Raw genomic sequence first — 23,529 nt, forward strand, 5'->3', positions numbered from 1 at the left:
CCATGCTGAGGATTCTTTATAGAAACAGGGAAACACTGGAGCGAAAAGTGAGAGTGCTACTATGTGAGTCGTTGGTTTTATCACATTTAAATTATGCAGATTGTGTATATGGCCCCTGTCTGAACTACTCTGATAGAAAGCGGATACAGAAACTTCAGAACTCTTGTCTGCGACTGATTTTTGGTCTGAGAAAGTTTGACAGGATTAGCCATACTCTGCGAATTGTTAATTGGCTCAACATGGAAAGAAGAAGATCTCTTCATGCTTCTTTACTATTTATGAAAATACTAATTAACCGAACTCCTCCATACCTCTACAACAAAATTACCTTCCGCTCTGATGTCCATAATTTGAATATTCGATTCAAAGGAACCCTTACTCCTCCTGTATTTACAACTGAGCTATTCCGACGATCATTTTCATATAATGTTACGCTTTGTACAAATAATTTATCTGTCGAGATCAGGGCGGTTAGAAACATAAAACTTTTAAGAGCTATGATCTTCAGCAAACTTATGAATGAGCAAGTGGCAACTCTGCGAGTGTGATATACAAGTGAAAAATTTATAGAGCATAACTTCCTATAACCATTATTTCTTTTTTGGGTGGTGATGCATCTTCTATATTTATACTGCCATTGTCATGAGCATGAGTAATTACTATTATTTTTTTTTTATTCTTGTCAATGAATCATAGGGTTAGATTGAACAGTACACTTGAATAGTGTCCTGGATCTCGCCTTTTCAATTTTCTTTTTTAGTGTTGTAAGAGTTTGTATTTAGTTTCCATGAAATTGATTGAATAAAGACCTTTATTATTATTATTATTATTATTATTATTATTTCAAAAACGAAATCACTAAAACATTTTCTTTCTTACATACATATATTGAAGAAGTAGAAATTGAGAATCATTAAATGGACGTATATATAGGTCATAATTTGATGCGAGAATGGCATTCCGAATTCTCATGACTGACTTATTGAATGAAAACAAATGGACGTTCATTCGTCAATCAAGAGTTGATTCCCCGATCGAGCTTTATGAAACCGGGGGTCTGTCCTTCAGATCTGCATAGACCGATGTAGCAGTTTAATATATATTCTCCAACTTTGAATGAACAAAATTTTAAATTTGGTCTGACAGGTCAGTTATACAGCGTGTCCCAAATTCGAGATATTAAATTATCGATAATGATTATGGACGGCAATCCGGCCTCATTTGAAAAGTTTTCAATAAAGTTATTTTCTCTATCTCGCTCTCTGTCTCTCTATCAAGTAACCTACGCATGCTTACCATTAAAAAGATATTTAATAAACATTAATTATTTCGAAAATGAAGGAATCTGATTCAATAAAAATTAATTCAGACAGCTTGAGGTATTTGTTTAACATAATGTTGTTGATATAAATAAGTCCTTCAGCTTCAATTTAAAAAAATTCGAGGATTTACGAATAAAATTGAAAGCGTAAATTAAGAAGTAGTGAATGCCGTTTTTCAAAGGAGATTCTTAAAATCTTCACTCAATTGTTCGACAAAAACTGATAAATAAATACATTTTGACATTCCATTTTTAAACTGCCTGAATTATTTCATTGAGTTGCATCAGATTTCTTTATCCGAATTAGTTGATATTTGATAAGTATGTTGTTAACGACAAGGAATAAGATTTCGATATTTGGTATATTACTGATGAGTAAAAATTATCGATGCCGTGAGGTCTCAAATCTGGCAAACGCTGTATTCTTATATAAAAAATAGCTCAATTTAAAATACTCCTCGAGCTGTCCGGGCATATTTACAACAAAAAAACTGTTCTCGATTCATTTATCAAGTAAGAGATTCGTATATGTTCTTGTATTCAATTTTTCCTTGCATCTGTTTTTCATTTCTCCGATTGCTTGTACCTATCTTATATAGAATGCAATATAATCTAAGTAACTTCTGAATATTAACGAATTTGAGTGTCTTCTCTTTTCGTTTTGATTCTACATTCATTGACTTGAAATTTTTCTTGCTTTATGAATAACGAACGGGTGAGAGGCATCCTCATTATATCAAGCTACATTTGCAGTGCGTGTTAATTTGAAGAAAAAGCGACAATTCACCACAAAGCCCATATCACAAATTAATCTTTCTCAAAAATCTTACCTATAGTGATTGGGACAGCTGGCGTCACTACACAAACAAAAGGATATGTGCTTTCTGGATACTATAACTCATTAACAAAAACAATGAAGAGGCATATAAATATTTTTGGAAATATAGTCCTGACAAAATAGTGATTGAGAATTTCACGTCAAATAGATAACCTCGACCATCAACCAAAAATTTTTATGTGATTTAAGCGGTGAACACATATGAGCGGCCGCGACCACGATCACGATCACGATCGAGAAACGTCCCATGCAAATGTCATATTCCGCACATAATATCACGCTCTGTTCAGCGATGAAGTGACGTTCAGTTCAGTCGGGATGTCTCACGATCGTGATCGTGATCGCGGCCGCGGCCGCTCATATGTGTTCACCGCCTTATAGATAACACCCGAGATCATTGATTTATGTTGTTGGTGGCTTTAATTTGGAAAAGAAATTTCTTTCAATTGTGTTTCAAGGTTTCAGTGAAATGTTCATATTACATGATTTAAGTGGTGCCCGGATTCTCCCCTACACCCCTCGAATGTAAGGAACGGGGCATATTCTGGAACAGAATATTTCAGCATGTCGTCGAGACATTACGAGTATACACATACATAACCCTCTCTAAAAGAAAAAACATTCTTTTAATTTCAATGAAACCTCCATTATAGGATTTCAAAACAACCTAAAAAAGCAGTTAATATATGAAATGGTGTCAATTAACAAGAGAACCGATATTGATAACCTGACAACAGCCTACTTCAACTTAATTGGTAAATTGAAAGAAAAGGTTTGAATAGATAATGGAATTTGAATTCTGTCCTTTTATTAATCCAGAATCTGTCATATCCTTGATGTCTATCATGTTCTTCGACGGCAATCAGTTGAGGTTGAACTGCGAGTAGGTATGTATTGCTCTGTCTGCTTTACGTGTTACGTTCTCGGGGTCAATTGAATTGTCTTCTTTCCGATCATATTCATTTACACAACTACCTACTACACTAATTTGTGTACAAGCAGGATTAACTCAGATTAATTTACGTTCTCACTAATTTACTTCCGCTACTTTTGCACTTGTAACTCTTCGAAATTCGCTGTTCACTCGGCTCTGTTAAAGCTGCATTCACAATCAATTCGCGGGCCGAAGTGCATTTCGGCACGAAAGTTGGCACGAAATTTACTATTCGCACTAATTTCGGACAAAATACTCAAATCAATTAAACATATAACTGATCAAAATATAAGCATACGCATTATCCATATCCGGCACGAAATTCCTTGTCGAAGTGATAGTTTGAAGCTTGCAAGAATTTTTGCCCATTTCCAATTCTGTGCTAGTCTTGAATTTCATTGTGAATGGTAACGGAGAACAGCATCTGCCGATCTGCACTTCGGCCCGAGAATTGACTGTGAATGCAGCTTCAGAACACTAACTGTCCTGGTGTCCGCCGTGCATGTCTTTTTTATCGAGACGCCCCTGTTCGCGATGTTTACCGATTTTTACCTTTTAATGTGACCAAGAAAGCCAACTTAAAATGTAGGTAGCATCTGATCTCATTTTGATATAATTGTCGTTGTAACTATAGTCCATTCAAGAATGATTGACATCCCAGTAGGTCTTGAAAGTCCAGGTGCAGCTTAATATCTGGTCACAAAAGATTTCAAGAAATTTCTGTACTTTCAATCACAGAACTATATTAGTATAACTTAGAAAAGTATATGAACAAAAGAAATATTCAAATTTGCAGCATATTAATCGGCATTTAAAATTGACACAACTATGTTTCCAATTTCTACGATTAAATTAAGAACATCAACAGCTCTACAAAATTCAAATAACCGTCGGTAAGTGCATAGATTCACATATAATTGGTATATAGATCAATGTTTATTCACAATACCAACCTGAATTCCGCAACACAAAATCTTAACTTATGGGCTATCATCAACTGGCCCAAATTAAAAAATTTCATTCAAACTAAACTCATATTAAGAGGTCGAGAATACATGAAATTCAATATATTTCATTGGATATCTATTTGCAATTTTTTTAAATGGTGGTTTCTACATGTATCGACCAGGACTCAACTTATAATACAAGTAATATTATTATTTCTTGTGGAAGGCAAGAAAACAGTTTTTTTTGTCACCTAAGCAAAGACCAACTTTACACGCTGTACAGCGCCATTTTGCAGAACTATTGCAACCCAATCCAAGAGGAAGCCTTTGACTTACCACTGTTGCAGCAGTGTTGAGATGTAACCATAGGTACGCATGGAATATATATTATTAGAGGTGGTTTTATAGTGAAACCACTAGGACTGAAAGGGTTAAATTCGATTTTCCATAGCCACCCGAGATGTCAATCATTCTTGAATGGACTATATGTAGTATATGTTTCGGTTCATTATTGTAATGTAGTTGTTTCAGAGCCCCGAAGAAGATTTTAAATAAATCGAAACGTCGGCATATTTTCCAAATAAGCCTTTGGTTATGCTAACCTACAACCGTTAAACAATCCTGATTTAAATTTTATTGATCACAGATTACAGAAATACATAACTCGTTTTCAAACAATTCGTATTTCTCTATAGATTACAGAAACAAGTTTAGATGGGGCCCTTCCATCCCAAACGCATAGAGGCGTTTGAAATCAACAAATTTTGATCGAGCTTTATTAATCGCAGAATACAGAAATGATATTTTTTGCAAACGTCCTTTCGCCATTTCGCATTTTTGTTGAGGACGGAGTTTCATCCAATTTATAAGGAGCCCGAGCATCTTTTATGGTTGGTGCGTATTATTATCCCCTTTATCTCTACATACACTATGATGATATAGAAGAAACAGCGCCAATTTAGTTTGCAATCTAAACTGGTTTCTGTAAGCTGTTCTAATTGTCAGCGTTCAATCACAAAGTCCTTTTGCCATTTCCTCTTTGCATATAAATTTTTTTTATTGTGATCGCTGTTTTAGTATCCTTATTCTGCATCGGTGTATGTATTCGGTAAGGCTGTGACTAGAGTCCCGACTCGGGACTCGTGTCAAGTCCCGAGTGACGTCATTATATTCGGGACTGATATTCGGTCCCGAATTCAACGATGCACTGCACTGGTGTTTTGAAGTTATTATGCAGTGAAAGAAGTAGCGAAAATCATGAGCCTATAACCAGTCAAATAGAAACAATGATTTATAATTCAATCGGGCATGTAGATATGAGTTGCTATAAAGATAAATATGTTGTTGAAGTATATTTTATTTTCAAATCATCACATTTATAAAGAGAAAAAAGAGCAATCTTGAAATGAAACATCTAAGGCGCGGTTCTCACTGGAGCGATACGATGAGCAATCTTTTATCGCCCGATGCAACTTTTATCTTCGCAACACTCCAGTGCACACTGAAGCGATCCTATAGGATAAGCAACAGAGCAATCAGTCGTCATGAGCTCCTCAGAAGAGGACGTTGTTTTTGCTTACCGGTACTTGCAACAGAGGAAACGCAAATCTAGAAAATATATCCCGGCATCTTTTGGTTGAGTTGTGTGACACTGACGAGCTCAAACAAGAGCGAAACCGGTCTATCGCTACTCACCATCGATGTCGGCACGTTCTCCGTGGTATATTGAAGGTGTAGATTTCTGCCAGTCCGAGTTATGAAGTTATCTTACTTAGCCTTGTGGCGTCAATATGTTTCATTATGATATGTTTTTTCTATTTGAAATTAGTATTTTTGCTATAAATGATGTTGAAGAAAAATCGTTATTTTTATTTTATTTAACAGCACATATTTGGGCAATTTTAATAATAGCAAGAAATTGTCAATCGAATTAGAAACCAGTCAAAAATTAATATTTTTCGCTTCATCCAATGCTTGTAATGAAGCTTTTTAAAACGAAAAGTTGACATTACTCTACTGTGAACTAATAACTTCGTGATAATACGTTTGAAATTTTTCCCCCAATGCAAACGGTAAAACCGTTTCCTATTATACAGACTTAATTTTGGATACCATCCGCTACAAACAGCAACAGCGCCAATAGATATTTCGCTGCCTAATGAGCGAAGCACATTTCTGTTATCTGCGCTATAGCTACTTGATGAAAATCAATGCTTGAACTAAAAACTGAACGTAGGTAATCTGAGTTGATGAATTAGCTCTCCCTCTCAATTACTAAAAGCGTATTAAGGTAAGCGCCTACAGCTCCGCATCCGCATTTATTCTCATTTGATAGATCTTGATCATATTATGTTTTATGAGAGGAATATAAGTGATGTAACCTAAGGAACATAATTTTTTATTATTTTCATTTGATAAATGTCAATGTGGTAACGTGTCACGACTGTTTTTCCATTTCAATGAAAAACTTTGGTATGAATGAAAAACTCCCAATCAGAATTTTGTCAGGAAATTTTTTATATATTTTGATTTCTGCTAAAATTATTTGCAATGATAAATCTTATACTAGCAGAAAGCAAATATGTGTAAATTGTGAGCAATACATTGAGGAATAATTAAAAAAGAAAAGTAATATTACCAGCCTTTTGAGCATTCCATCCACCTGGGGGCGGGGTAGGCAAGGGTGGCGGTCCTTTTTGATTGTCAGTTTTAGCGGCAATTGATGAGGGCCCACTTCCAGACATCATTTGAGGTGGAGGAGGTGGTGGAGGACAAGAATTTCCTGGCATGGGGGGAGGCGGAGGAAATGTATTTCCTGGTACAGGAAAAGGTGGAGGAGGGGGACAAGTATTTATTGGAAAAGGTAAAGGGGGTGGTGGAGGACAACTAGGAACGCTATCTGGCATTACTGGAGGGGGCGGAATAGGACAAATATTTCCAGGCATTGGTGGAGGGGGTGGAGGAGGACACGAATTTCCTGGCAGCATTGGTGGTGGGGGTGGCGCAGGACACATATTTCCTGGCATTGGTGGAGGGGGTGGAGGAGGACAGGCATTTCCTGGTATCAGAGGTGTTGGAGAAGATAGAGGAAAAGAATTTGCTTGCACAGGCGGAGACGGCTGAGGTAATCCTTCAAAAGGTGAAGACTGTATAATTAGGGCTGTCAATGGTGGTTGAGACTCTGAAGTCGATAGATCTTGCATTGGCATTGGGGGAGGTTGAGGTGGTGTTGGTACTTTCTGCTCCGAATGCTCTTCAAGTGGTCGAAATGTTGGGCACATAGTAGATGTTTGTTGTGCTTTTTCAACGACTTGACTTGAATTGACAGTGACAGAAGAAGTTAGCAATGTGGATGAGGTTATTTTATTGTCTATTGGTGCTACAACGGCTGCCTCTGATGAAGATGTAATTTTTTGTTTTTCACTAAAATCCGAATTTTTCTCCGGACTAACCATGTCTTCCGTTTGACATTCAACATCGTTTGTTAATCGATTCACAAGCGTTTGTGACTCTTTATTCTTCTTTTCATTTTTAAATCCATGTTCTCTCAAAACTATATTTTCTTTTAAACTTTTCAATGTACTATCACTGCCACTTTTATCACAGATTGGTTGAAATGTCTTTGTTTCATCTATTGGCGAAGCGAAATCCTTAACCGCGTTATCTGTGAGCGTTTGAATTTGCACAAGAGTCTTATATTTTTCCACTTCTTGTCTCAATCTTCTTATTTCTTCTTCTAAGCTCAATACTTCAACGTCTCTTGCTGAACTGCTGAATTCACGTCGACTAGTTAAAGGAGGGGAAATATCATTTTCTGGACTGCTATGGTCATCGGGTTTATCAGTTGGAGACGAAACTATTATATCACTGGCTAGTGATTTCGTGATTGCATCGCAGGACGCCGGAGAATTTGGTGGCCACGACACCATACTTATCCTGCCAGGTGTTTGAGGCACTGATTGTGGAATCTCAGCGTATGTCCAATAATAGATGCAGTCAGGCTGTAGAAAAACAATAATATTAAAAAAATCGTACCTTCCTCATTCTTAGTAATAATATAGTTGTTTCAAAGATTTTTTAATCATTCCTATTAATTGAACTTACTAATAATAATAATAATCGGAGTAATTGAACGGGAATCGCGGAAGAAAGGTTGTGAAAGCTGCCGAAGAAATTATGGATAGGAACAGGAGACACACAGAACGAGAGACGAAGAATGCTACAGCTCACCACTGCCTTGACACTCTGAAGCAGAAGCTAACTCTGTATGCGGAACGCCTTCGGAGATATAAAAGCAATTATAGCCGGAAAAGAGACACTCACATAGTCTGATGGAGAAAATGGAAAGTTACCACCAAAGGAATCCATTGAACAATTCTGGAGCGAACAACTATCAACAAAACCAATGGAGATATCAGATGGATTGAAGATTAAAAATCTGAAGCTCTGAAATATGAACCGATGCCGCATGACATGATCACAATTGAAGAAGTAAAATCAGTTATCACAGAACTACACAACTGGAAAACACCTGAACCTGATGGTTTGCAGAACTTCTGAATCAAGAAACTTTGGATCATACATGACAAACTAACCTCCGCAATAAATGATGAATTGAAAACCCTGAAATAATGTCGGTATTCCTAACACGGCACAACATATCTATTACCTAAAGACCAAATGAATACAGAAGACCCAAACAAGTATGCCTATCAACGATGTATAAATTAATCACATCGTGCATGTCAAATGGAATTCATAAACCATTGTGAAAAGAATAACATCGTCGCCATGAAACAGAAAGGATGCACCAAAGACAACCGAGGATGCAAAGAACAACTAATTCAGCGAAGGAATCTTTACGCTGCATACATAGACTACAAAAAAGTACTCGATTCCATGCCTCACGAATGGCTCTTGACGATCTCAAAGATTGACAAGGTAGAGCCAAATATTGTTAAGTTCCTGAAAACCGCTATATCAACCCGGCGTACTAGTCTTCAAATAAAAGCAGCAGATGGCCCCATCACAACTCGACCTATTCCAATAAGAGGCGGAATTTTCCGAGGAGACTCGCTCAGCACTCTGTGGTTCTGCATTGTCCTGAATCTCTTGTCTAATAGATTGCATTCTACTGACTACGGATTCGCCATCAGGAGCGGCGGTAGAACTGTGATGTAGCTGAATCATCTCCTTTATATGGACGATTTGAAACTCTTCGCATCTATTAAAAAACATAAGAAACATATGCTGAAAATGGTAGAAGGATTTTCTGAAGATATAAAAATGAAGTTTGAACTGAAAAATGTCGTCTTCTGAACATAACGAAAGACAAAATAGAAGGTGCATTAATTGAAGCATTAAAGGAAGGAGATACGTACAAGTATCTAGGCATAAAACAGGCAAGAAAAATCAATCAGAGCCAGATGAAGAAAGAAATATCATAGGAGATCATCCCAAGATTGAGAAGGATAATGAGAACAACTCTGAACAGCAAGAATCTGATCAAAGCTGATAATACCTACGCTTGCTCAGCAGTGAACTACTCATTCGGTATCATGTCTTGGACCACCGATTTTCCAGCCTCGAAGAGAAAAATAAGGACTATGCTGACAAATTATCATAAACATTACCTCAAAAGCTCAAAAGAACGGACAGAGCTACCACAACACACCGGGGTATAGAAATTTTTGATTTGTCCAATCATATGTCTCAGGAAATTGAAGGACTCCGAAAATATTTCCTGAACAAGGCTGCTTCGTCAGAACTTTATCGATTAATTTGTGATGCTGATAGTTCTACTCTGTTAAAGCTTCAGCAGGACCACTTGGAAACCGTCGAACACTCAGCAGAAAGTAAAATGCAGAAATTGATTGGCAAACCGTTGCATGGAAGGCAACCATGACTATGTAGACATATCGTCGTCGAACTACTGGTTGACTTCCGGAAGGTAGTTTCCGAGACAGAAGGCTTCGCCATCCAAGATCAGGTGATTTCAACAAGGAAGTACATGAAATATATCGCCACGGCGGATGCCTCGGTGGCGGACGATAGCTGTCGTTATGTCTGTGCGACACATGAAACGATCCAGTCACCGGGGGATGTCAGAAATTCGCGGGAACGGAGTACAAGAAGACATGATGCTGTTGCCAAGATTCTACAACAAGAGTTGGCAATAAAATACCAACTTCTAAGGTAAAAAAAGGTTTCTTATTCCAATTACCATCCGGATGCTGTATTGGAAAATGATCATCACAAGCTCTACTGGGATCGTACGGTTCTCACAAACCGGAAAATAACTCACAAAAGACTCATATAGCTAAATAAGTATGAAAACATAGCACTATTCATCGACGTGGCGATTCCAAATAATAACAATCTTCTAGATAGACACACCGAAAAAATTTCCAAATCCAGAGATCTCGAGGAACAGACAAGGAGACAATGGAAGTTGAAAGATATCAAGACCATCACTATTATCATTTCATCTACAGGCCTGATACCGGAAAAACTACCAGAGTATTTCAGAGAACTTCAGTTGGACGAAAATATTTATAAAATCATGCAGAAAGCGACAGAAACTGCCCTACTGAATGAGGAATTATCCCAACAACGTTGTAGTTGAGGTGAGCGTGCACGAGTGAGTAATAAGCATTTATCAAAGAATCTATTTTGATTAATTTTTTACGATTGAGTGTTCAGTCACAGAAGGACACACAGTCGCAATTAGCCCTAAGAAAGTAATTCTGTTCGCACAGTTTTTTTTGTCTTTTTGTAGATTTATTTCCGGTAACGGGATGCAGCAATGAATGAATGAACTATTGATTTATACTGGTTTGTCTATGGGAGATTATTTCCCTACTTCATGTTCATGTAGCGGTCTTCGCACGTCTGAAGCTCCAGAAAATCATCGCTTGATCTATTTTGGATATTGAAGGGGGCCCTTTCGTTTACATAAAAAGTGTAGCACTTTTCTACACTCGATTTCAGTATTCGTTTGCTGATTGAATTTACACCAGTGTAGAGGAGGTGTAGTTTATCTACATCTCCTTTTGACTATGTGTAGATAAACTACACTTCCTCTACACTGGTGTAAATCAAATCGAGTGTAGAAAAGTGCTACACTTTTTATGCAAACGAAAGGACCTTATGTCTCAAAATTAGCAGAAGAGCATGGTGCACATGTGCTCCGTTAGTCGGTCACTATAAAAGGTGCAAACATTGAGTGATAGCGTCATCATTGGGAAACACTCTCGGCGATTCTAACGTCCGGTTTTCCAAACGATTGTTAAGGATTTCGGTTAGGTTATCACCACTTGATGATTAACCTTGCGTTTTAGTTTTACAATAATTTCATTATGATGGAGGGTTCCATAACCCTCGATTCGATTCATATTTTCTACTGTTGGTAGAAATAAATGAGTTATTTTACTTAAAAGCAGATTATTTGCATGAAGATGTGACATTTGTCTAAATTCGTGAATATAAACAGAACAGTTGAATGGGGAAATTACAGAGATTCAAAATAAAATCGAATCCTTTCTTTACTTATCAGTTCAAATTTTGCCATTTGATAAATATCTTAGGGGAACCTAATGTTTATGTGCACATCAAGAAATAAATATTCTCTACAATTCGGAGCAGTTTGGAATCGCTCTACGTACAACTTTTTGATTATACCTTCCTGTTGGATGAGTGATCAAACGCGCTATTTAATCTAAAATACTGGAAAATCATATTTTCGATAGTCTGAATCCTTTAAAAAAATCATAATTATCGTAGACTTCCAAATAATTCGGTCTATGACGGATTACTTGAGGTCGTCCAGGTTCCTCACATAAGCGTTAATATCGAAATCCTATATGTCCATACTAACAATCTGAACATTTTTCAATTAATAAAGCAATTCGTGGTGTATCCAATCTTTTTTATTATATCGTTAATTGAAGTATACTTCAAAGAGAAATTTTAAGAGATATCTTTTGAATAAAATTCAGACAAAAAAAATTCTAACTTCTTGAAAACCCATAGTGGAATTCATATTAAAAAAAAAATCTATGATTTTTAGTTCAGGTGTACCCATATTTAGGTATTGGTTAAGCTTATTGATAACAAACCACTTATTGTATGACGTCGAACCTTGTGAAATATCCTTAACCAAAGGTTATCCTTCGATTGTAAAACCGGGCGATAGTGCGACAAGTGCCTATGTAGATATAATATATATCTGAATATAGTAATAAAGTGTACAGGGTGGGCAAATTTCGATGTTTTAGCACTACAGTTTTTAAACCAGAGGAGATACACAAAATCTGATACCCCATTCTCGTTCTCTTTTTCTGAGAAACTAACAATAGTAGTAGTCATTTTTGGCCACTTTCTTTTGTTTTCGAGTTATAAGCAAAAATTGGAGAAATGGCGATATCGAAATAAATTTATATCTCCGCCAATACTGATGATAGAGCTCTGAAATTGAAACATTACACAGGCACTTTTTTACGTAGAATTCAGTGGCGTGCTCGCCTTTTTAGCAGGATTTTTAATTACGAAGCTATGACACGAAGTTATGTTTTTTTAAATGGGAACACTAGGTTTCTGTGCAATTTTTTGAAAGCTTAATTTTTACTGATTTCAAAAATATATTACATCATAGGGTTTGTATCATTATAAATAATAGAAAATGGTCAAAAACCTTTTTTCTCAATATTTCTATGGTTTCAATTTTTGATGAGCATAGAAAAATGAAGCATCGTATGATTACCAGTGTCTCCTTCTATAAGTCCTTTCATTATTATGAAAATTTATGAAATATATCTGGATTCAAATTTTGTGGAAATTGGTAAAAAGCATAGAAAGAATGACATTGCCGGAAGGAGACTGCTTTTGTTATAGGAAACTCTATTTTTCTGTGCTCGTCTAAAGTTGAAACCATAGAAATATTGGGAAAAAATGTTTTTGACCATTTTCTATTATTTATATTGATACAAACCATATGATGTTGTATATTTTTGGAATCAGTAAAAATTAAGCTTTCAAAAAATTGCACATAAAACTATTGTTCCCATTAAAAAAACATAACTTTGATTCATAGCTCCGTAGTTAAAAATCCTGCTAAAAAGGCGAGCACGCCACTGGATTCTATGTAAAAAAGTGCCTGTATAATGTTTCAATTTCAGAGCTCTATCATCAGTATTAGCGGAGATATAAATTTATTTCGAAATCGCCATTTTTCCAATTTTCGCTTATAACTCCTAAACAAAAGAAGGTGGCCAAAAATGACAACTACTCTTGTTAGTTTCTCAGAAAAAGAGAACGAGAATGGGGTATCAGATTTTGTCTATCTCCTCTGGTTTAAAAGCTGTAGTGCTAAAACATCGAAATTTGCCCACCCTGTACATCAATAATAACTCTGCATTCGAATTGTGAAATGAATGAAGTTAAATGAGCAATTTAATTAACCGAAAATGTAACAATATGAATATATTGAATCTCGAGTCTCTGCGAATAAGAGTTGATTGACTTCACCCTGCAGAAATGTTCATAAACCGTTCGAAGTCCTATGACTTCTTGGGTCATGTCAAAAAATAACCGCGATATTTAGTTACACTCTTCGTGGGTTTTTGAAGAATTCTATGGAATAATAACCGATTGAATACATTTAACATACATGATGTCATCGAGTACTAAAATAAAAAAATTGTTTTCTCTTATACAGTTTTGTCATTTGAATTTAAAATTCTAGAACCCCCTGATTTATTTAGACAGTGATGATAAGATTTTTCATAAACTCCGAATAATAAGGATTTTCGGTTTTTCACCTTGAAAACGTTGTAAACTGGAACGTCTTTATCCCTGAGCTGCTTCAGGACACCAGCTGCTAAAAGGTGTGTGCAGAATTGAGCAGCGAGCAATTTGAGTTCCTGTTCTGAGAGGGAATTTCCTAAGGGATGATTTTCATTGAGTTCCGAAACATACCAATTTATGAGCATGTAACCTGAAAAATAATACATAGTGTAACACTATACAACTGAGGTTTTATCTTTTAAATCATTAGGTATTTTACATCACACAGACCAATTAATTGAAAAAATAGTAGTGTGGTGCCGAAAATCCGATAACTTGGTTTCAATGATTTTTAAGAGCTGATTGTTAAAACGCCATCAGATTTTTTCCATGAGCTCTAGTTTTTAAACGAAGTTTAAGCTGTAAAACGACGTTCAAGCATAGAATCTCTATGGAAAAAAAATGCGTTTAAGGAATTAATCTCGTTTAATGAAACCGTGCATATGGCCATTAGTATTTCTGAAAATTGGTTTTTCGGCTCTTTTTCTTGTACTGAAAGAAATTTTATCCAAGTGGGAAATTTTACTTGCTTTCATCTGACATATCACACCGTGGCATTAGTGTCTTATTTCGTTTTTATACCAGTTCTGAATGAAGTAGAAAAATAAGCAGAGTAAGTTACGCTAGACATAACGAATTCGATGCAGGTTGCCTTCAATGTATTAATAAAACATTATTGAGTAACTAAAAGTAAAGAAAATGAAATCTGGTTTTCCTGGCGCATTTTTTCTGAAACTCTCTGTATCAAAATAATTATCCTCTAGTGAGAAAAATTTTATTAGCTTTCATCATACAAACTAGTATTGGTCTTCGCGGAATAATATCAAACATTATTGAATATTATGAAATTGTTTTTAATGATTGTGAATAATAATGAAGGAAAATTGACGGCAAGCAGACGAATTAAGGAATTCTGAAAAACAATTTCTGCTTATTTGGTTCAGTGGTTGGAGATTCCTAGCAGATGTCGCAAAATATCGACGAGGCCAAGGACGATAAGTTAAAAGGATCTTGATGATCACTAAAGGAATTAAGAATTGATACTCAATGCTGAAAGTGAATGTTGTTCCCTTACCACCTTAACAATCTCCAACCTGGCGAACATTTAAAACGTTAGTAAGGAGACCCTTACTGTCTCTGCCCTTACTAACAATTGTATTCTGGTCCACTATACCTCCCAACTACCTACCTATTTGAATAATGCATTCTCAAATAGGTAGTTACATCTCTACTCGTATGGGCCGTTGCACCGTCTTTATTTTTTCAAATTAGTACCGGTTGGTACACTGGTGTGAAAACCAGTAAACAGATGGCGCTGAAGCATGTTTCTCGAGTGGGCTTTCTATTCTCTGTTCAATTAGTCTGTGGCCCTAACTTGTCCTTTGCATTTTGAGTCTTCTCTAATCTAGAAATGCATATTTTATGAAGATTTACTCGCCCATTTTTAGAAAAACAACATTCATATGACGAAAGAATCAAGTTGCGAAAATTTAAAATATACTTCATTCAAATTTATTTTAGCAGTCGGTTGGCCATGAAATAATTTTCTCAAGTTTTTCTAACTAGAACGAAGTTAGGTTGGCACTCATGAAATGTCGTTAATGTCATAACGCCGTTGCCACAACTAATATCAATTTTTATTACGAAAATGCCGAAAGTGATTGAAAAAATCTATTCTAAAATCCACAATACGTCAGACGGTAGTGAACATATTCAATGTAAGAGAATTCATATAATGTTTCATCTGAATCTAAACGACTTATATTTCAGCTGAATATTTCCACAATCAGAAAGATTGTGAATGAAGAGGATGACAAAGAATTTCCTTCTATTGGGAGACCCAAAAAAGTGGTGGCATTTGAGAATTTTATGTTTGAGTGAATTAATGCGAAAAGTTTACTACAGGATTTTCGATAAATGTCATCGGAGAATAAGTTCCCTAAAATGGATTTTTCTATTTTTCATTTGACTTGTCCTATACAATGTAAATGTCTTAAGGTACTAAAAAATACCTAATTATTATTATTACATGAATGTATTAAGATGAATAGCCACAAATACGCGCAAGTTGCCCTGTTACTTGTTTATTCATGTGAAATTTTTGTTCAAAGGTGAAGTTCATCTTAACTTGAAACTTCCTTCAATTCCTTTTACTTATATTGATGCAAGATGATTTTTGTTGAAGAATTTAAAATTTTTGTAATTATCTGTTAATTCCTTCGGGAGTTACCCATTGCCAACTACTGCATTATATGCATTTCATCTTCGGGTTAATATTTTTGAAATCTACAAATGATGTAAGCCAAAGAAGATAACGAACATTAACTCTCCTCAAGCTAATGCATATTATGATATTATACTGATATCTTGTATTTTCCATGCGAATAACTGGATTTGGTATGCCTTCAATCAGTTTGTATAAACTTCAATTATGTTCGTCACATATTTTCCGAAGAGATTCGACATTGTGATAAAATACGTAATAACAGAAACTTTTACGTAGAACGGGCAACATAGCGTTGATTTAAAACCCAAAAATGTTTTGACAAGCTTCATAACCCCACATTTCCGTACTATACAGAGTGGAATGTGTCAAATTTCCATGGCCAACCGACTGCTAAAATAAAAGTGAATGAAGTATACTTTCTCGAGTTGCTAATGAAACGGCGGCAGAGAAGTAGAAAATCTAAATAATATATATAATATAATTATTATTCTTCACAACTTTGTTATCCACCCTGTATATTTCAATTTACCATAGATACCTATGTGAATTTTTAATAGCCGTACCACTTTTGTATATGAAATTTTTTATAACCCTTTGAAATGAACTACCGTTTTGTAATTTTTTCTAACCCCTAACACTTTATGAAGATAATATGCACAATCTCCAAATCAATACGGCGGCTAAAGATATGGTAGCAAGACAGAAGACTATTCCCACTATCCTTACCTTTTCCTTTCCGTCAAAAACACGTTGGCTAGAATATTATGAAGATATGGAAAGGATACTTAAGGTAGACGGAAGGTATATTGAGCATTATTATTATTTGAACCGGAATCTTTGTGGTTTGGTTAGCCTTCAGGAACTGCGACTATGTAGATCTTTTGTTCTTCATAATGTGCATCATTCACAGTAAACAATATTTTGTGTAGACGGAAGGGGGAATAGTGGGAATTGACGGTTGGAAAAAATATGGTATGGATATCGTATATGCAGGGGTGGCCAACTTGATGAGTCTCAAGATCTACTATTTACTGACGAAACCCTCCGAGATCTACCAGTTATGAAATTGTCAAAATTTTAGATGAAAAAGTGGGGCAGCATAGAAATATCTGTCTATTCCCCATATTTCTCTCAATCACTGCCGCACGATCGACTGGACTTATAGCCACGATCGACCGGTTGGGCACCCCTGGTATATGGTATATGGAAGGTTTAGTATGCATACTTCCATTTATTTGCATTGCATGTTTTGGGTAGACGGAAAGAAGAAGATATGGAAAGGATACGGAACGTATAGTGAGAATCAACCTTAACTTAGCTATTTTCGAATATTGGCAAAGCTTAGGAAAAAGTACTATGGAAGCATTATCTAACTTCAATGATATCATTCGAGAACTAGACTGAAGTTTTAATCTGAAATAGTGGCAATGTAATGGATTTGATTGAATATTATGATCGAGAGAAGAGACAGAGAAGTGCTCATCAGTGATATCTTCCATATTTCCCTTAGTGCTACACTATACAAGAAAGTGCAGTGGCTTTGGAAATAGTCGAGAATACGAGGTCTGATAATCGTAGAAGATTCGTATTAGCTCTCATTCTTCATCGAAAACAATTTCTCCATCAGCAGCTAATGCGAATCTTTCTCTGATTATCCTTTGGGAGATGTCCAAGATGTTTTTCTGAATTATTACAAGAAAATTTCAAATGTGCGCTATAGAATCCTTTTCAATTCATTTATTTATTCAAATTAGTACCGGTACCAGTAAAAACCAGTAAACAGATGGCGCTGAAGCTTGTTTCTCGAGTGGGCTATCTATTCTCTGTTCAATTAGTCTAAGGCCCTGACTTGTCCTTTGCATTTTGAGTCTTCTCTAATCTAGAAATGCATATTTTATGAAGATTTACTCGCCCATTTTTGGAAAAACAACATTCATATGACGAAAGAATCAAGTTGCGAAAATTTAAAATACTTTCTCCTAACGTTATCATTTCTGCACTTAAATTAAGTCTTCTGGCCTTAACTCTCGAGCAAGGATCGTTTTGTAACCGTGGAAAGCGGTATTGGGAATTCAAATGTAGATTGCAGCGACATGGTGTTGACAGTTTGAAATAAAAAGTTAATGCAGTAATTGTCATTTTTGAAGAGGATTTATAAAAAAATTCCGAGTATGTTCTGAATCAGCTGATAAATAAGAGAAATATTTTTTGAATCCGAACTTCTTGGCTCTTTACACGATCATAAAGAAGGAAATTGATTTATGGTAGCCACAACTATGATATCTTACCTTCTCCATTATATACAATGGCTAAAATTGTAACATTGATGCTAAGAGAAAACTTGTCCAAGTTGAACTGGGAATCAGAAATGATTTTCTGAATGAATTTTGTGTGAATGTTATCGAAATTCATATGTATATCCACTTACTAGATGAAAAAAGGCCTGTCTGAGGGAAACATACTTGTTTTTTGTGTAAATCCTTTCATTTTGAGGTTAAATATCCAAGTTATTTAATTCACCTCTTATTCTTCGTAACTGCTTTGAAATGTTCAAAACCTTCATTATGCTATAAGGACGAGTTACATATGTCCTTAAACATTGAATAAAAGTTCATTTTATCCTGGAAAATTGTAAAAACTGACATCTTCACAAGATCGAAGATTTGCTCGAAGGATACAAATTATGAAAACTTCACTAGGCTTTCCCCATTATCACGAGATAGATAAAGTATTTTCAACAGATTGAGATATATTTTTCATGAAAGATCTCATGAAAACCCCAAAATATTCTCCAATTCACGATGTAAACAAACAAAAGTGCATTAACTTTAATTTACAAAAATTGACACCAGGGGGCGTATCGCTTGTTTTGAATTCCCAATCACGTCCTAACCAAGACACTTATCCCAGTCTGTGATGTCAGATCAAAGCTATTGAAATCAAAGAGGAACTTCTCTTTGTTGAAATTCCCAACTAAACATAGACATAGAGACATGGACTGAGCAATGCCAGCATGAAATTGCCTATTTTATAGAGAGAGAGAAATGATCGTCGGGCCATTACCTGTCCCTTTTTTGTTCACATAGACGTGAGTGCGGACCAAACAAAATTCTAGAAAGACAACTAGCATCCTTGATGTTCAGTTTCTCTCTATTACTTTTTCTGCCGTATTTCATGCATAGATAGAAAAGGAAGGCATAGTTAAGATGACTAAAACTCTGGTGTATTCACTGATTCGATTTTGTTTTTAATTTCGTGAAGATATGGGATCATATCTTATATATATATATATATATATATATATATATATAAGGTCCATACCTGGACCGAAACGTCGACTGATGGAATAAAAGAGAAGATCAGAAAAATTTTTCATCCATTCCCATAACCCCTTATTCTAATTGTACGATATATATATATTGGGAGTTAAATTACTTTGAGTATATATATATATATATATATATATATATATATATATATATATATATATATATATATATATATATATATATATATATATATATATATATATATATATATATATATATATATATATATATATATATATATATATATATATATATATATATATATATATATATATATATATATATATATATATATATATATATATATATATATATATATATATATATATATATATATATATATATATATATATATATATATATATATATATTTCTTTTTTGAGATGGGTTAGAAATTTCAAATTTATTTAATGAGAAATATAAAATTCAATACCCCTCTCGTTTTTTTTCTTTTTTGTTTTCAGATTATTCTCGATTCGTCAACCATCATGGTCATTCATTCATTCATAGAATGAAGAAGTTTCTGGATTTTTTCCTATGTAGAAGATGTCCTTCAATACAATAATTTCAGCTTATTCTTCACACAAATTCATTATCATTACACTTATACGGGCAAACAGAGAGTTTTGTCTGAGGTTTTAATCTCTGTTTTCATGTATCATACGAAGATAAGTATGGTACCCCGTACATTTTTCTCCTGCATACACTGAGATCTGGAACGAAGAACAGGTTTTAGGATCTGTCTCTTGTTGCCATTTCTTTACACCCGCTTCATTATATTTTAGGATTTTTGGAAATAATATTTATAAATACTCAGTCAGGCTATTATGGGAAACGAATACCGTTGAGCAATATTTCTTGGGATGACAGAAGACAAAAATGAGTAGTCTTTTGTCCGAAACCGCTTATAAAGCGGTGCTACAACTAGATTATAGAGTTAGGCTAGCCGCACATTGAAGGCAGTGTAGCCTAGCACAGCACAGCGGAGTAACCACATAGGAAAACTATGGGGTATTTTCCTAAAACTCAAAAAAAGAATTAAAAATTATTTTTGGAAACCATTTTCCATTGGTTAGTCACCACATAAAAGGTTCCACTCAAAATTCAGTAGGAAAAAAAATATAGCCTTTGAAAAAAAATATGTGAGAGCTTGTGACGTAGAATGGCTTTACTAGAGTCTAGTAATTTTTGTGAATTCGACAACATCGGAACTGATCAAGAGGATGTAGAACTTGGAACATAAATGCATTTATGTATTTATGTTCCAAGATACAGAATTATATCTTCCTGAAACCGATGACAGTTTCTGACATTGTTTTAAACGTTCTTGTCAGATTGTTATAACTTGTGGAAATGGAGTCGAATTTTTCAAAAGCAAGCAGTGAAAATTTACCACCTGTAAACTTTTTCATATTGATGACTTTAGGAACCTATAAAATATATCAGCAATGCCTTCTTTCATCAACAATAACACCCCAAGGAAGATCGAATATTAACTGACAATAAACAACCATAGACTCAATAATATATTATCAAGTCTATGGAGATCAGAAAACATTGATGAGAGTCATTGATGGCAATACACAACCATAGACGCAATAATATATGGAGATCAGAAAATTTGATGAGAAACATTGATGAGTGTTCCAACGATGCCGGATTGTAAAAGTGACGTAGAATGTTTCTGGGAGAATGCCTCCGCGATGTGAATTTCCGTAATTAAAAACAGGCTAAATACAACTGTTAAAATAGAAAAATAATACTTTTCCATATATTTGAGATATGAGGATTTCGTTGATATATATTTTAAAATTTAGGAAAATACCCCATTCCTGTGCTCTGCCTGAACGATGCCCGCATACCGCATATTGAGAGTAGCGTAGCCTAGCAAAGCATAGGGGAAGTACCATGGAACTATAGAGGAATGCGGACATATTGCCTGTAGATAGTTAGTTGTTTCTGTGTCCTTAGTTAGTTTCTCACAAAAATGTGGATCCAGCCGATCAGCTATTTTTGGATTCGAAATCAAATTCAGAAAATGGAAATATTTTGTTTTTATATAGTTTGTCCAAATTTTTGCTTATCTCCTTCCAGATTACATATTTGTGCTTTGTACTCATGTAGTCTTTGTTACTCGTATAGTAAATTCCATTTTCATGAAATTTAACGGTCACATTTAAAAAAACGTGGTCACTCTGCAGAGGAAACTGTGCGAACTCCACAGACAGAGTAGGTACTCTGTTACTACGTCGCGTAGGCCTCTGCTCTGCTCTTAGGTAACTAACCTAACCTAACTCCTATAGTCTTTGGCTACAATAGTAAGAACCTAACGATAATCGGGTTTTCCTGAATAACTTATGCTTCTGTGAGTCTTCGGATTGACTAAGGATTCTCATTTCTGCTCCAAGGACACTTTTCAAGGGGTTGATAATTCTTTTCCAATGAGATGAATAAATCGCTAAAAAATGCTTGTTGCACATTTATAGTAAAAGCGTCGAAGACATGAGATAACCGAAATGAAATTTTCGAAAGAGATCATTAATGGAATTAATGACTGCGTTTATGGAAAAAGGATTTGTATGTATTGCACCCGGGTTCGAACGCGGAAAAAATTATTTATACGTAATGTGGAAATAATCAATCATTCTTCTCATTACCTTGTTATATAAGCCATCCTATCACATATCATCAAGAACTAATATAAAGTATTTAAAAGAATAACTCCCCAGTCACAAGAACGAACACATTAGAATATATACACAAAGTGAACAGAACTCGTCATTTTTACGGTCGCCGAAGAACTGAAGTCTGCTAATGCTCACCAGGTGTAAAATTGAGATATTTTCAATTGAGCCTTACGAATTGAAATCCCTACCGAGAAGGATACATGGTGCGTTGATCACGTTGTGCATTGCATTCGTAAAGCATGGCCGATTCTAATTGATCACAACAAAGCCACTCAATGAGAACGATCCATTCTGAGTAGTTTTATTTTATTTTATAAGAGTTATATAGTTATGCACGACATTATTTATTGACCGCTTAACGATTTGACAGCCATTCGTTTAGGAATGAAATCAGTGAGACTTGATCAATGTACATAAAAAACATTGTATGTAAATTGAAAAACTAGCGATTGAGAATAATTATATGGATTCAAAAAGATTCAAATTTTATGCAACAACGATATTCTGAAAACTCCATAAGTGTATTATTATCCATTGATAAATTATTCTTCTGTCGATTTCCAAAGTTGTAATCCTATGGCAGCAATGATGCGAATACGAAAGTCTTGATCTCGGCCGAAAAGGGTGTGTAGTAGAACATTTTTCTAGTATGTAATTGTACGAATAATTTTTTTTCCGCCGTTGTTAATCATATATTACTTTATTGGTTTTTCATGTTTCGGATTTGCTGGAAAAATGAAGGTAGCGCCGAAAAAATTCTCGCCAAGGGCACCTGTGGTGCTTGGGCTGGCCGACAATGCTCATTGATTCAATTCTTCCCGTAAAATATTCATAGGTGCTCCTCGTAACTTATTTACGTTTTTCAGTTTCTGCAGTAACTCGACTAATCATTGAAGCGCTTCAAACTCTTGAAAGAAATTGCAAACAAAATGAGTTTTAACTTGCCAAATTTGTTTTCAATATTCTTCTAAATTTATAATATGTACAACAAATGGAACAGTAACCCTGATAATAAGAATCATCAAGAACCTATAATATCAACTTGAAAAAAATATAAGAAAATTATTTCTTAGCGCCATCTCTTGGTGTATTAACACATAGAATCATTTTATCTTTGATGCCGATGCATTAGGGGTGTTGATGCATTCGATTGTGAATGATCAATGATCGTGATCACAGAGAACAGAGTAGAGTCAGAGATCTGACACTGACGGAGAAAAATACAGTTTATCCCCTCATGCGATCAAAACTAAAATTAAATTGGCGCAAAATTAAAATCGTAATGCTTATTTACTGTGATTGCCCCAAAAGAATAAAAGGAAGGTCGAATTACTTTTCCAATTACAGGTCTACACATAGGTACCTCTAATTGGAATAGTATTTCTAGCTGAAAATTCATGTTT

The 23,529-nt window shown here is 35.0% G+C and overlaps 1 protein-coding gene across 5 annotated transcripts in view; it reads right to left on the minus strand.

Annotated features, from left to right (window-relative positions):
* LOC123313248 (protein cappuccino-like) overlaps positions 1-23,529 on the minus strand; it is a 63,729-nt gene that overhangs the window by 18,133 nt on the left and 22,067 nt on the right. For 4 of the 5 annotated variants that reach the window (XM_044898036.1, XM_044898040.1, XM_044898038.1 and 1 more), the window contains exons 3-5: positions 13,859-14,034; positions 6,679-8,041; positions 2,152-2,178 (exon numbers count right to left, since the gene is read on the minus strand). In XM_044898036.1, the coding sequence (XP_044753971.1) occupies positions 2,152-2,178; positions 6,679-8,041; positions 13,859-14,034 (1,566 nt within the window). The remainder of the gene's footprint in view (positions 1-2,151; positions 2,179-6,678; positions 8,042-13,858; positions 14,035-23,529) is intronic. The other variant, XM_044898037.1, reaches the window with a different exon arrangement.

The sequence above is a fragment of the Coccinella septempunctata genome, chromosome 5 (assembly GCF_907165205.1).
Source record: "Coccinella septempunctata chromosome 5, icCocSept1.1, whole genome shotgun sequence".
NCBI lineage: Eukaryota > Metazoa > Arthropoda > Insecta > Coleoptera > Coccinellidae > Coccinella > Coccinella septempunctata.